Source organism: Eucyclogobius newberryi, unplaced genomic scaffold (genome assembly GCF_026437365.1).
Source record: "Eucyclogobius newberryi isolate DKJ021-1_F unplaced genomic scaffold, fEucNew1.0.hap1 SCAF_5, whole genome shotgun sequence".
NCBI classification, from domain to species: domain Eukaryota; kingdom Metazoa; phylum Chordata; class Actinopteri; order Gobiiformes; family Gobiidae; genus Eucyclogobius; species Eucyclogobius newberryi.
In genome coordinates, this window is record NW_027316167.1 from 31,785,902 (window position 1) to 31,801,243 (window position 15,342).

At 40.1% G+C, this 15,342-nt stretch overlaps 1 protein-coding gene across 3 annotated transcripts in view; it reads left to right on the plus strand.

Annotated features, from left to right (window-relative positions):
• The first annotated feature begins 1,737 nt into the window (after window positions 1–1,737).
• Window positions 1,738–15,342, plus strand: part of kifc3 (kinesin family member C3) — a 50,550-nt gene continuing 36,945 nt past the window's right edge. For 2 of the 3 annotated variants that reach the window (XM_072464685.1, XM_072464686.1), the window contains exon 1: window positions 1,738–2,025. In XM_072464685.1, the coding sequence (XP_072320786.1) occupies window positions 1,774–2,025 (252 nt within the window). In that variant the 5' untranslated portion in view covers window positions 1,738–1,773. The remainder of the gene's footprint in view (window positions 2,026–15,342) is intronic. The other variant, XM_072464687.1, reaches the window with a different exon arrangement.

Below are 15,342 nucleotides of genomic sequence, written 5' to 3' on the forward strand. Positions count from 1 at the left end.
TAACTTTGATGCTTTTTGAAAACTTCAGGACGTTTTTTGTGTTGTTCTGTGTCATGCATTAACTTTTCATTTTCTTTGAATGGACTTTTCTATTTTTTTTGTAATCTTTTTTTCTTTCTTTTTTTTTAATGCCCAGTTTGAATTGGATTTGATTTAAAGTTAGAACGTGATTGATTTAAAGCCATAAAAGTGTTATTTAGTTGTGTTACTAAGGAAGTTTAAACATATTTGCATTTGATAAGCGTTGTGTCATAGTCTTTGCTTTAGATGTAGAATTAGTCTGTTTGTTCTGTTTTTAATATCGCTTGTGTTGTGGTGGTTGAATACATCTGGTTTTGGTGGTAAAAATGCTACAAAAAGAGCTGTTAATGAGTAAAAAATAAGATGTATGTTGTACAAGGGCTAAAAGGTGATATTTCTGTACTTTTGTGATTTAGACGTTTCACATTTGTCTGATAATTAAACCTAATCCGTTTAAAGACATGTTTTGCTTTTCATTTTAGTCAATTATTACACAAGATAAATGTCTAGTGACTGTTTATAGACACATTTCATTATAATCTATTTTCCCCATGCCCAAACGTCCCTCTGCAATAACCTTTTTTATATTACTTTTTTTACCTAACTGCAGTAGTCGGACTTTCACCTCTGGTTGATTATCCAGCTCTGACTCGGGCTTGGCTGAACCTGGCTTGTCCCTCGCTCGGCGTTAAGGATTTCGCTCGAATGGAAGTCGACACCTTTTTGCGACTCGCGTTACTGTCCAGAGCGAGACGTGACCCAAACCAGCGCCAGTGGGCAAGGCTCGGGACAAGGTTCAGGAGTTTTATCGCTTCTGTGGAAGTGTGACTGGGTGGAGCCATGAACGGTGAGCCATGAAATGATATAAGGAATATTGTTTGTCAGATTTGGGCTCAGTGTGCCAGACATGTTAGTTATGCAGGTTTTAAATGCTGTTTTTCTGTCCAAGGCGAGTCATTTTACTTTTGTTTTGAATAGTCCTGGTTTAGTCCTGATTTAGAACTGTTTAGTCCTGGTTTGGCGTTAGTTTTAGGGCTAATATGGTGTTGGTTTAGGACTTGTTTAGTGTTATTTTAGGTCCAGTTTTGTCCTAGTTAAGACATGTGTTTTAGGTCTGGTTTAGTCCTGGTTTTATTTGTGTTTTAGGTCTAATTTAGCCCTGGTTTGGTCCTAGTTTGGTCATTATTTAGTCCTGGTTTTACTTCTTGTTCTGGAATTTTGTGTTTGTTCACTCAGTTTTGCAGTAAAGTCTAGTATTTGTTTTTAGTATTGATTTTAGTCTTGTTTATTTCCGCAAGCTTGGACCTGTTTGGGTCGTACTGTTGAAGCAGTCGTGTGCTGGTTTTGATCTGGTTTTGATCTGGTTTAGTCTTGATTTATTGTGCATTTAGTCCTAGCCTAGCCCTGTTTTTGATTCTAGTATTGGATATAGTAAGTTAGTCCTTCTTTAGATCAAATTGTGTCCTAGTTTGTTGCAGCTTGAGGTGTGTTTTCAGTTCTATTTTTGCTACTTTAATTTGAATTTGATTTTTATTTTTTTTAAATAGTCTTTTGAGTTTAAATAGACAGATTTAAACCCCCGAGTATTTTTAAAAGCATTTGAAGATTTAAAAAAAACGACCTTCAAGATGTAGATCCAAGCACTAGAACATGGATGCCACACGAGCTGGACATCGAGCATCTTCACTGAGAGTCCAGATGTTTTTGTAACTTGGGCGGACGCTTTGAGTTGAACTGGCTTTTTCGGACGTCATGTACGTTTTGTGCACGCTGGTCGCTCTGACGGTCCACAGCCTGTTAAAGAACCGCAACAAGGCTGTGGAGCGCCGACCAGACGCCGAGGAGAAGGCAGCGACACGGCGTGGAGCGGGTCGGCCCAAGGATGGGACGACGCCTTGGGTTTTGGGACCAGGGAAAGACTGCGGCATCTCCATCAACAAACCACGACTGAAGAGGAGGAGAGAGACCGCCATCAATGTCCAAAACGGTCGAAGGAAAGGACGGGTAAGATCTGAGAAAGATGGTGTAAAGCAAACTGTATACCGGTAGCTAAATATAGTTTGTGTGACTTTAAGCGGTGCCATTTAAGAGCGTCAATGATTTGAACCCAGCAAGTTGCAAAAGATGAAAATCTAACGTCAATGACAATGGCAATAAACCGTTTCTGATTCTGAGACGGTTCCAGTTGGCGATGGAGAAATGTTTGACTCGTTTAAAAGACCCACCATTTTGAACAACAGCGCCCCCTTCCTCCGCTCCGGTTACGGTGGCTTTAGGTAATGGTCCTCTACTGCCCAGAGGATGTTCCGTTCTGATGAATATGACAGTCACGTTAATCCCGTCAGGTGTTACGTAACCGTGTAATCGTGACGCAGTGACCTGGACCAGGCTCCATCAGCTCCGGAACATCTTAATCCTTGTGATGTGGATCAAACTCTGTCACCTTTGTGTTTGGACATGTGCCGACTCGGGCTGATTTGATTTGGTGTAAGAGAAACCACAGCGTCTGTCCAATGTCGTCTTTCACGGTACAATCCAGTCCAAGGGTTGGGATTAATCTACACATTTTCTGTCAGTTTTTTTTGTATTTTGCACAAAAACGACAGGGCAGTTTAAAAGGATCTGTCAGTCGCAAAACCATTGCCAAGTCACTCTCTGCTCTTTCATTTCAGGCCTTATTTTATTGTAGTTTGCTTTTGTCGATGATCGTTTGGAGTTTCAGTGTTGCCAAAGCAGTTTGTGGATTTGGTTCATTTACGATGACGACAAAGGGTTTTCTGATCCTGAAATCCTTGTCATTTTAATACAATAATGACTCGACTAATAATACCATTTAGTAAGATGAGAATCCAGCAGTAGTTTACCATCACCAGCAGTGGACTGAATGGATTTAATAATTAAGATAAGATAATCCTTTGTTGTCCACACATGGGGAAATTTCATTCATTACTACGCCGTAATTTGTCTTAAAGTATGAACAAAGACTTAATTCCTAATGAACAAGTAGTTTATTCAGCTCAATTTGGTTTTAGTAACTACCTAATTAAAGTTAAGTGCTAGGAATTATGTGTTCGAGTATTAAGCAGTAACTCAGTCTGAATAACTCTTAATAAACTGTTTGTTCACTATGAATTAAGCCTTTATTCATGCTAAATAAGTGTAGTTCTTATAAAGACAATAGGTTTAGAGATGTAATTACCTTTTGACTTATTGTTCAGTGAATGATAGATGGAACAAACGGGGTCATTATTTGTTGCGGGGGCTTTTTCTTTGTACTCGTGGTAAAAAGGATGAGTTTTGAGCTGTGGACGGTGGAATAAACAGCTTCTATGACTCATTATAAATACAAACCACTTATAACGCGATTTAATTCTGGCGTTTATTTACTGCAGCTCGTGTTTTAACGATATCGTACACAGAAGTGGGGAAATGGATTGAAATTTGGATTGTATCGAGAATGTGGTTTGTTGAAAAAATGCTACTAAAAGAGCTGATTGAAAATAAAAAGTTGGAAACGTAAAAACAAAAAGTATACAGTTTGCTTAATTTTACATATATTTCACATTTGTCTGATAATAATCGCAATATTCATAGTTGTACATGTAGGATTATTGTTTTGGATAATCCTGCTTTAAGGTGATTGTGTCAGTTTATTTTTAGTTATGGTTTGGTTCTTTGACTTCTTCAGCAAAATGTCGCTCTGTAAAGCGTATTATCATGATGGGCTTAGTGAGACTGTAACCACTGTTTTTGAGACGCAGACTAAAGTATTTAAATTTTTTGGTCCGTTTGTCGTTTCCAGGTGTTTATATCTGGAGACCAAAGACCTCATCCAAGCTGCATCTAAACATGTTTTATAATTTTATTTGAACAAATCGCATCCATAGATTTACTGTTTCATGCATTATTCTTAGCCCTTAAAGTAGCACCTTCAAACACCAAAACGTTACAGTCCTGTGCCTAATAAAATGATGATGAATTGCACAGAAGGATTTGTTTAGATCTACCGTATTTTCCGGACTATAAGTTGCACTGGAGTATAAGTCGCACCAGCCAAAAAATGCATAATAGAGAGTATAAATGCGGTTGCAAGTGTGAAAATAACAAATAATATCACATAAGTCGCTCTGGAGTATATCAGTATAAATATGAGTCCAAAACTATGAAAAAAGGTGCGACTTATAGTCCGGAAAATACGGTAATTCAAAGCCTGATTTTATTTGCGTTTTTACTAAAAAGAAAGTGCCAAAATTCGAAAAATCAAGTCGATTCAAAAATCTAATTTAAAAAATCCAATATCCCCCTTGTATGTTTTTTTCCCCCCTTCTTTTTTTTGGTACAAAATATCAACAAAATAAAGCAAGAAATCCGAACCTGGCTCTATCATGTCCCAAATATGTGGAATTAGAAAGAAGAAGAAAAATGATCAATTTATCAAACATTTATCTAGGTGAACTACTAAATTATAGTTTTTTTTTTTTCCTGTTCACCTTTAGTATCTCACCTTAAACTATTATTATAATTGATTTAGCGTCGCATTTTTAATGACCAGTGACTTCATGCTTTGTCCAGTCCACGTAAACAGAGCCAGAGAGCAGACTGTCATTGCTGAATATTTCATCTGTTAAAGGAGGAGGAGCTGAAATGTGAATCTACGACAGGGAGAGGGCGCTGTGGGAGGGGTCTGACGAGGCGCGCGGTTGCCATGGGGACTGATGGGGAGGGTAGGGACGAGCGAGGCGAAGAGAGAGGAGAGAGAGAGAGAGAGAGAGAGAGAGAGAGAGAGAGAGAGAGAGAGAGAGAGAGGGACCCGTACGACGCACAGCGTTTTGTTGCATCGGGCGGCGTTGACGTTGGACGCGCGGCGGAGCAAACGGTTTCCCAACATGCACGGATGATCGACGGGACCGCGGGGGGAGAGGTGAGAGCGAGGGAGGAATGTGGGGCCAAAACGTGTTGAATGAAAGGAGAGGGAGAGGAAGAGAGGAGGGTGGAGGACGAGGAAACCTGATGCAGTGGCTCGCGTTACGGCCTAGATGTCTGACAGAAGCGTGGCCTTCTCCGCCTCATGCGTTTATTCAAGCTTCAGCACATCAGAATAATCCTCCCTTTTTTATACGTGCATCGTTATTTACACTTTACAGAGGACGGACCGGGCGGCTCGTCTCTGTGTGTGTGTGTGTTGGAATGAGGGCTGATGATGTAACGTCTGTACATTTACGCTTTAATGATCATATATCCTCATTTTTACATATTTTTATTTGCACTTGATTAAAAAAAAAAAAAAAAAAAGCTAGGTTCCATTTTTTTAGGCATAATTAATTCCATTTATTCATTTGCTATGGTTGATTGATATTTTGTTTTTGTTCAAGATAATTGTTAGGTTTTATGTTTTCGAGCTGGCCAAAGTTTCCAGTTTTCAAAGCAGAATTGAGCCTTTTTGATAAGCATTTGTGTAAAAATGAGCTTAAGTGGATGAGACCTGCTTGATCTGGATGCAATTTATTCATTATACATTATTAATGTATATTTTCATTTCGATCAAGATGATAATGCATTAATCGAGTCCGTTTCAGAATTGGCCATAGTTTCCATTAGTTATTTCTTTTGTAGGAGCATAGACTAGTCTACTAGATGGAGCTGCCTGATCTGGATGCAATTTATTCATGTGCTATAAATAACCATGCTTTTGCACAAGAGGAAACATTATTACAGTACTTTTTTTTTTTTTTTTTTTTAAATCACTTAAGGCTTTATGTAGCTGAAATGGCTTTTCTTGCATTTGTGAGAAAATTGGCATCAGGACGGCAAGATTTAGACGTCCCTCAGGCCTAATAACCAAGCCTTGTAATGTGCTGCTTTTATAAGTTTATTACTGATAAGATAAGATATTCCTTTATTGTCCCAATCGATAATGATTTCATGATGGCTCATAATGTTTTCAAAAGATGTCTGAGCTTACATAAAGAAGATGATTATGACATTTTTACAAGTGTATTTTTGCTTTAACACCTTATGGCACCTATCGTAGCTGAGTTTCCTGATGTGTTGAAAAATATTAAAAACAAGGGTGTAACAATGAATTGACTAATTGACTATTTAACAATGAAAAAAAGAAATCAGTCATATTTTTGCTATCTGGATTAAATGGACCTTTTTATAACCATAGATAAATTAAAAAATAATCGCCGAGTGCTAAAACAATCATTAGTCGCAGTTCTAATTCACCATCATTTGAGATGGTAGATCATGTGCAAGATCAGACGTTTATTTGGTTAATACCAGTAACTAATTTATTATAAGCCACGATGTGCATGGATCTTCATTTTAGCTCCAGTACTATAGATTTTGGCCCACTGCAGCCAATCAATTCAGCTCTTCTATGTCTTTTGTTCCTCATTTTAGCCGTTTGTAGCTCCATCCGTCAATCAATATAACCTTGACTGTCCCAATAGTTCAATAATCAAGTCAATTTGATGCAACATGTGTAAAGGCTTGTGCTGGTTATGTGCAAAAACTGCTCATTTAGAAAAGTTCTTACAGTTTTGACTTAAATTTGACTGTTTTTCAGGTTTTGTTCCAGGTTTATGTCCCAGATTTGTTTTACCCATTTCTCAGTCTTGCTCTGGTCTCTGACTCACACACTTATTCTAGAGTCTTTAGGTCGTTTTCAATAATTACAATATTGATTTCATGCTTTTATATGGCCAGGCCTTTTACGCTGCACTTGAATAGAATGTTGGAGATGGATTTGGCTGGGTTAGTGCCAGACTCTAACACAATAATATTATTATTATTATTATTATTATTATTATTATTATTATTATTATTATTATTATTATTATTATTATTATTATTATTATTATTTAATAATAATTATTATTATTATAATTATTTAATAATAATAATTATTATTATTATTATAATTATTTAATAATTATTAATTATTATTATTATTATAATTATTTAATAATTATTAATTATTATCATTATTATTATTTTATTATTATTATTTTATTATTATTATTTTATTATTATTATTTTATTATTATTTAATTATTATTATTTAATTATTATTATTGAATTATTATTATTGAATTATTATTATTATTATTATTATTATTATTATTATTATTATTTTATTATTATATTATTATTTGATGATGACGATGATGATGATGATGATGATGATGATGATGATGATGATGATGATGATGATGATGATGATGATGAAAGAATGAAGTTATGAGCAAATGATACATTTTGGCAACCAAGCACTTTTTCTTCTTTTTATGGTTCAGGTATGGTTAAACTCTAATCTTTAGTGCTGCTGTAAATAAAACCAGTAGTTGCTTCAGTCACACAGCTTCATTTAGAAGCCCATACTATGTAGAAACATGATATACAGCAAGGAGAGTAAGTATTTGAACACCTGCGATTTTGCAAGTAGAATTTATGGAGGAAATTCGTAAATCACATTATTTGATTTTTAAAATGATGTATTTGTATGTTTTATAGGTGGGAAAATTGGGTACAGAAGCCTTTGTTTACAGTTACAGCGGTCAAACGTTTCCTGTAGTTCTTGACCAGGTTTGCACACACTGCAGCAGGGAGTGTGGCCCACTCCTCCACACAGATCTTCTCATGATCTGTCAGGTTTCAGGGCTGTCGCTGAGCAACACAGAGTTTCAGCTTCCTTCAAAAATGCTCTATTGGATTTAGGTTCTGGAGACTGTTTCTCCAGAACCTTGATATGCTTCATAAGGAGCCACTCCTTGGTTCTCCCGGCTGTTTGCTTCGGGTCATTGTCATGTTGAAGACCCAGCCACGGCCCATCTTCAACGCTCTGACTGAGGGAAGGAGGTTGTTGGCCAAAATCTCACAATACATGGCCCCATTCATCCTCTGCTTAACACAGTGCAGTCGTCCTGTCCCCTGGGCAGAGAAGCACCCCCAAAGCATGATGTTTGACCCCCAAGCTTCACAGTAGGGATGGTGTTCATGGGATGGTGTTCATGGGATGGTGTTCATGGGATGGTGTTCATGGGATGGTGTTCATGGGACGGTGTTCTTGGGATGGTGTTCTTGGATGGTACTCATCCTTCTTCTTCCTCCAAACATGACAAGTGGAATTTATAACAAAATGTATATCATCTGACCACATGACTCCTCTGGATGGTCACTGGCAAACTTCATCTGCGTCCCTCCCTCTGCACCCGTCACCTGCGTCCCTCCCTCTGCACCCGTCACCTGCGTCCCTCCCTCTGCACCCGTCACCTGCGTCCCTCCCTCTGCACCCGTCACCTGCGTCCCTCCCTCTGCACCCGTCACCTGCGTCCCACCCTCTGCACCCGTCACCTGCGTCCCTCCCTCTGCACCCGTCACCTGCGTCTCTCCCTCTGCACCCGTCACCTGCGTCCCTCCCTCTGCACCCGTCCTCTGCGTCCCTCCCTCTGCACCCGTCCTCTGCGTCCCTCCCCTCTGCACCCGTCCTCTGCGTCCCTCCCCTCTGCACCTGTCCTCTGCGTCCCTCCCCTCTGCACCTGTCCTCTGCGTCCCTCCCCTCTGCACCTGTCCTCTGCGTCCCTCCCCTCTGCACCTGTCCTCTGCGTCCCTCCCTCTGCACCTGTCCTCTGTGGTTTGGTCCACAGTTTAGACTGAGGAGCACTTGGATCATCATCTTCAGCGGTTCATCCTCTGTAGCTGCATTATCAGGTCAGATCTTTAGTCGTGCAGGCGATTAATTGGTCGATGGAGTTTTAGCCAAAATGTAGATCAGTTGACTCATTTGTTTTACCAGGATAACTGCAGGTTTTCTATGACTTCTCTGTACAAATGGTTAATTCTGCATGAAATCCTTTGTGCACTCCACTTTGGGTCGGATCAAAAATATATTTAAACGTTTTGTTTGTATATTTAAACAAGATTTTGTTGCGTTTCCTTTTAGTCGACATGGAATATATCTACCAATTGATCAAATTTAAGGGATTATTTATGGATGTTGTAAATGAAAAGTTAAAGCATCAGAACTGGTGACTTGTTGTTCAGACTCAAAGAACCTTGTTTTTTTTTTAGTTAAATGCTAAAGCTTCTTGAACTCTTCTCAAGGGTCTTGTCCAAAGAGTCCAGTCCAGACTTGGTTCATTTGAGGAGCACATTAATTATTGATTTGTAATTTATAATGCAGCTGCTTCATGTGTTCTGTACATACAATGTACAGTGCACACGTTTTTCTCTTTGTGGATCATCTTCCGGTTTCTAGGCAATACTTTTACACATTCAAAACATATAATGTTGAAACTGAACTGTGTTGGGGTATGGATTTGATCTCGTAGTTATGTGTAGTATTTTACCTGAAATAAAAACAATACAGACCTATTTTGTAAGAATTGCCTGGCCAAAAGGGAAACGCCACACATTTGCATTACAAAAAATTAGTAGTTTTAGTTGCAGATGTTTTAAATGTGTGAACATCTTTTTTTTTTTTTTTGCCAAATACGTTGCATGCATTCATTTTTAAAAGGTGCACTTACAAAATATTGTAGTCTTGTATTCTTACTCTGCACAGTGTTGTTAAATATAAGTATTTTTAATAGTTATTTACCTTGGCGTCAGTTGAACTTTTTCTGTTCTCCTGCTGTACTTGAACTGTGCTTTGTTACAGTATTTGGTATAGGTCTTTAAAATCTTTTCCTATCGCTATTAATTTACCTTTTGAATTTAATATTTTTATTGGATGCTATTTATTGCCCTCAGAGCTCCTATGTGTTGTATGTTTGGTTGTCCTCCATGTGTTTTTACCGCTTGACCAAACATTTATTCAATTTCAGGCGTGTTTATTGCCAGTCACATGCTTGTCTCCAGGGAGATTTAAGTTTTTTTTTTGCCATTATGTTGAACGTTCTAGACAAAACAACATCTTCATGGAGAAAAGTAGGCTGTTGTACACTCAAAAAACATAGAATACCGGTACATTGTGCCCGTTATTACATTTTAGATTTGCACCAAACATTTCCGTGCTATATTTAGAGTCTGGTCCCATGTGTGCAGTGCTTTTGCTGGTGGTGGTGGTGGTAAACAAAGCCGAGCTGCAGTCGGTGCACACAGAGGATGACGAGAAGCACGGTTTGACCCAGTTTTAAAGATCAAGAAATGGCCCCAAGGAGCAGCTCTGTCTGATCGAGGCTTACGGTCTAAATTTGACATGTTTTAGATTGAATTTAGTAGAAATCAGGCCACAGCTCCCTCAGGTACATCTCCTGGTCTGAGTCTGAGAACTGCTTGGAAAATGATTATGCTAAAATGCATTTCCTTTACTAGTGGTAGAATTAACATGGACTAGAAAGGGACAAAACGAGGACCAAGCTAACATAACCGGGACGGGACAGGGGGTACGGGACAGGGGGTACGGGACAGGGGGTACGGGACAGGGGGTACGGGACAGGGGGTACGGGACAGGGGGTACGGGACAGGGGGTACGGGACAGGGGGTATGGGACAGGGGGTATGGGACAGGGGGTACGGGACAGGGGGTACGGGACGAGTGTACGGGACGAGTGTACGGGACGAGTGTACGGGACGAGTGTGCGGGACGAGTGTGCGGGACGAGTGTGCGGGACGAGTGTGCGGGACGAGTGTGCGGGACGAGTGTGCGGGACGAGTGTGCGGGACGAGTGTGCGGGACGAGTGTGAACAGAGCCTTCAGAATCTGCCAAAATCCAAAGCCTAACTTGGTTTACTTAAGCCGCTTAAAGCTGTTGCCGTAGTGATTTATGTTGTTGCTAAAGCCGTTTTTAAAGTGTACTTGGAATAAAAATTCTAAATGGCAAATCAAAAAAGGCATTTAACCTTTATTTACCGTTCAGTTTTGTGTTTTCAGGATCCTCTGCTTTACGACAAACTGTAGTGTGGTTTAATAATAATAATAATAATAATAACTTTTATTTATATAGCGCTTTTCAGTGACCCAAAGACGCTGAACATAATAAAAAAGGGGGGGTATTTACAGACAGGGGGGACAACACGTACAATACACATTAATATACAGATAAAATGAACAAGACAGAAGAAGTAGAGAGAAAAAGATGGGGATGTAACAGGGGGTAGAAGAGTAGGCAATGGGGTAGAGGAGGCTAGGGGTAGGGGAGGTCATAGGCTTGGGTGAAGAGGTATGTTTTTAGGCGGGATTTGAATGTTGTGAGTGAGGGAGAGTGGCGGACAGGTTGGGGGAGGGAGTTCCAGAGTCGGGGTGCTGTTCGGGAGAATGCTCTGTCGCCAAAAGTTTTGAGTCGGGATGTTGGTGCAGTCAGGGTGAGAGAGGAGGAGGATCGGAGAGCTCGGGAGGGGCGGTGGGGGATGAGGAGGTCAGACAGGTAGGGGGGGGCAAGGTGGTGAAGAGCTTTGAAGGTGAGGAGGAGTATTTTAAAGTTTATGCGCTGCTTGATGGGGAGCCAGTGGAGAGAGCGGAGAACGGGAGTGATGTGATCACGGGACCGGGTGTGGGTGAGGAGGCGGGCAGCGGAGTTTTGGACCATTTGGAGTCTGTGGAGGGAATGGGAGGAGATGCCAGTGAGGAGGGAGTTGCAGTAGTCGAGGCGGGAGGAGATGAAGGCATGGATGAGGGAATCAGCAGCGGGGAGGGTGAGGCAGTGTCGGATTTTGGCGATGCGGCGGAGGTGGAAGTATGAGGTCTTGACAATGTGGCTGACATGGGGAGTGAAGGAGAGGGTGGGGTCCATGATGACACCGAGATTGCGTACCAGGGTAGAGGGGGTTTAGACCAAGACAGATGTGTCAGCGGCTGCCATTTTTAATGATGACCTCAAACTCTGTGTGGCATTTCTGTTCTTTCCACTGTAACGGCAATATATACTCTGCATTTAGGAACAAAACACGCCAAAGTATAAATTATGTCTGCTTAGTCAACTTTCTCAGATGTTGAAAAGTACCAAAAACCCCAATTTAATAGGCCTACTTCAAAATCCTTTACTAGTATATTTGCTTATTCTGCCTCAAAAACTTGTCAAACTCTGAAGCTAGAGGCAAGTAAAGCGGCACCTGTCCAGGTTTTACAGTTCCAATGTCAATATCCATATCAACTGATGCCACAAGCGGAAAGAGTAGGTTTTATTTCTATGAAAACGGCAATAATTTATCCCCCATTTCTATGTGTAAATCCTGTGTCATTACGTATGTAGAACTGCATTGTACAAAGGTTTTGGGTCAACAATTTTCACAACATTAAAAGCTGCTGTAAGATTATTATTGGTAGAAACAAAATCGCAATGTGAATGATCAAAATTGACAAATGGTAAATGTTTTCGTCACATAATCTCCTATAAAACGACCATATTTCCTGTCTTTATTCTTTATAAACCCTGACGACCCTTTAGTTCAGACCTCTACAAACCTGTTATTGCTTCTAATGCTATTTATTTTTTCTCAATGTTTTGTTGTTTTATAAAATAAAATAACAACAAAGACTTAAATTGCACTTTTTTTTTGGTTCCTTTTACCTTTTTTCTCTGAGAAATAGTACAGTCCTGTAGATCCAAATTTAGTTTCTAGGTCATTTAAATGGGGTTCTTCTCAAATATAGTATACCTTTTTTTTTCTTTCTCATTTTCGACAGTTTGATTGGGTTTAATATGCCGTTAACATTAAAGATGTTCCTCAAAAACATTAAACAAAAGAAGATTCAAGTTTCAGGCCTGGTACAGGGTCTTCTTTTCACAATAATCGACTGGCCTAACCTGAACCGATTTCCAGGAACGATACTGAGCCGATTCCTGTTACCAGTTTAGTTGCATCTACAGGAGGATTTTGTTACACCCTTTTACATAATTGAGCATGCTCTTAGGGTTCACTAAATGTAACTATACTGAAAGCATTCACGCACCGTTCCTGAGTCTGGGCTTGGCCAAAGCTTTGGGGTATTAACAAGTCTTAAGCCGAGTCTACTTGCATTTTCTGAAGCACATTTTCCCCAGAGCCTGAACCCTCTACATGTACATTTCTCTCTGTTTGAATGTGTCAGCAGCAGCATAATCCTGCTTTACTCTGCAGCTTTTAATGTGAAGAAATGCCGTGCAAAGTCCAATTCCTGCTTTAAGTTTTGTACATCTGAAATTATGCTTAGTTTGTGTATAGAACGGATCAGTCTTAGGACATTTTGCCCTGAAAAAAAACCCACTACGTTGTTATTTAAAGGTTGAATAGAGGATTTTTGCAACCAATTAGTCTCATTTCCTCGTGGCGTGGACAGCTGAGTAGTTCTCCCACCTGTCAATCATTCCCTGCGTGCTAGTGCACACCTGCAGGCTCGTTCTGGCTCGTTCCCAAGATATCGGCACGTTTCCCTGGCTGCACATGTGTGGCTGATATGCCAGTGTGTGTTTAGCGAAAGACTGTGTTCGAGCTCAGAAGAGACGGAAATCTGCGGAGACAAGCGATGCGATCCGTCGCGCTAATAAACAAACGCACGTGTAGCAGCGAAAGGTTTGATGGTAGGCGGCCTCTCTGAAAGAACAGGAGGGTGGGGGCGAATGTTCGCATGTGCTTTTTTTTTTAACAGTTGCTGATTTCTCAACTCTGCAAAAAATCCTCTATACAAGCTTTAAGGGATTGACAAACTCGCATTGCATAGGCCTTAGTATAACTGGTTCACAGTTTAATATCCAAATGTAACAACCTATCTGATTATTGACAGACATCGATGAGTTGCGACTGAAAATGATATATTGGTGTGATCGAGGAGTGTTTACATGCGTCGTATGGGAAAATCTATATGTAACCAGATACTTCTCTTAAAGACTATTATTTTGTGTGACATTTAATGTTAGTATTTAACTATAACAATCAATATTATTTTAAACTGGAATATTGATATAAAACAACTTGGTAATAGAATATTGACTGCCTGTTCAAAACTACAGAAGAGATGAGCTCCGCCTTTTCATAAGCAGCTGATTTTAATTTACCGGTTTTATTTTGGAAAAATTCATACGTGTTTACCCTCGCGATACGATACGTATCCTGATACAGGGGTTGCGATACGATACGTATCCCGATACTTGTATGTCCCAATACAATTCCCTCATTACGATACGTATCCCGATACTTTTTTGAAAAAAGGGTCTTAAAGTTTACCAAATGGGCATTTGTTTTATTCCGGATAAGAAAATGCATGAATTTTCATGTTTATCCACAAAGCTTATGCAAAGAACACATTCAAGTAAAGTTGCCAAACAATTGGCAAGGTCTGTGTAATGTGTGATGTGTGGGAGTCTGTTGACCCTCTTGTTTGTGTCTTTTTGTTGTTGTTTTGGTCTTAAAAGTTTCTTTGGGTCGGGCTCGCTAAGCTAAGTAGCGCTAGCGCGGAAGTGGCCGCGGCTAACGCTAAGCTAACAGGCGCTCAGCGGGGCCCTGTTGGATAGTTGTATTGTTTAACCGCACGGTTTTATTGTTTAACCGTTCGGTTTATGTAGTGTAGAGTAGGGAAGATGTGTGTGATGTTGGTGTCAGGTTTGTGTCCGTTTTTTTGCCTCCGGTTCGGCTGTTGTGGTGGCCTCGGGGCTGTGTTAGCTCCGGGGCTAAAATGGCGATCTCGGGGCTAAGTTAGCTCCGGGGCTGCGTTGAATTTGTATAAAATAAAGGGGTGAAAGGAATGAAATCAATGAAAAAGGAAATCAAATAGAATGGAAAAGGGAGGCGTGTAACAGTAGCGACGTTTCGATCCAAAAGCTCTTCTTCAGGCCTGTGTACACGCTGGTGCACGGTGTGTGTCTGTCTCAGTGGTTCCGCGCTGTTTACCGCCCTCTACAGGAGGGAGCTTCTAAACGGCCGCCCGGACAATTTTTAATAAATTAACGTTATTGAAAAGTATCGATACGAAGCCCGTGACGATATATCGCCGTTTCGATATTTTGAACACAGCCCTAGCTTACCCTTGTTTTTAATCTAGTACAGAGTAGTGGGTGGAGATGGGGTGTAGGTGAAAACCGATTTCCTGAGCACTCAAGTCCTGAAATGGTGGACAACACGGGGTCACTAAAAAACCTTCATGAATCAATCAGGTTTATGATGACGGAACATTATTACAAGATGGTTAATAAAAGCTCATAAAATATATATGTCCTCTTTTTAAATATGCGTATTTAGCCTTTTCCTTAGTACTGAAGTCAAATGTCTAATTTTCTTGAATGACGACAGTGAAAGTTTAATTAATAACCCTTTAACGAGCCTAACACAGTGGACATTGTCACAAAGTGCATTTAGGGCTTAACCCGGCCATCTGCCCCGGGATTAGCTCAGATTACGGCCA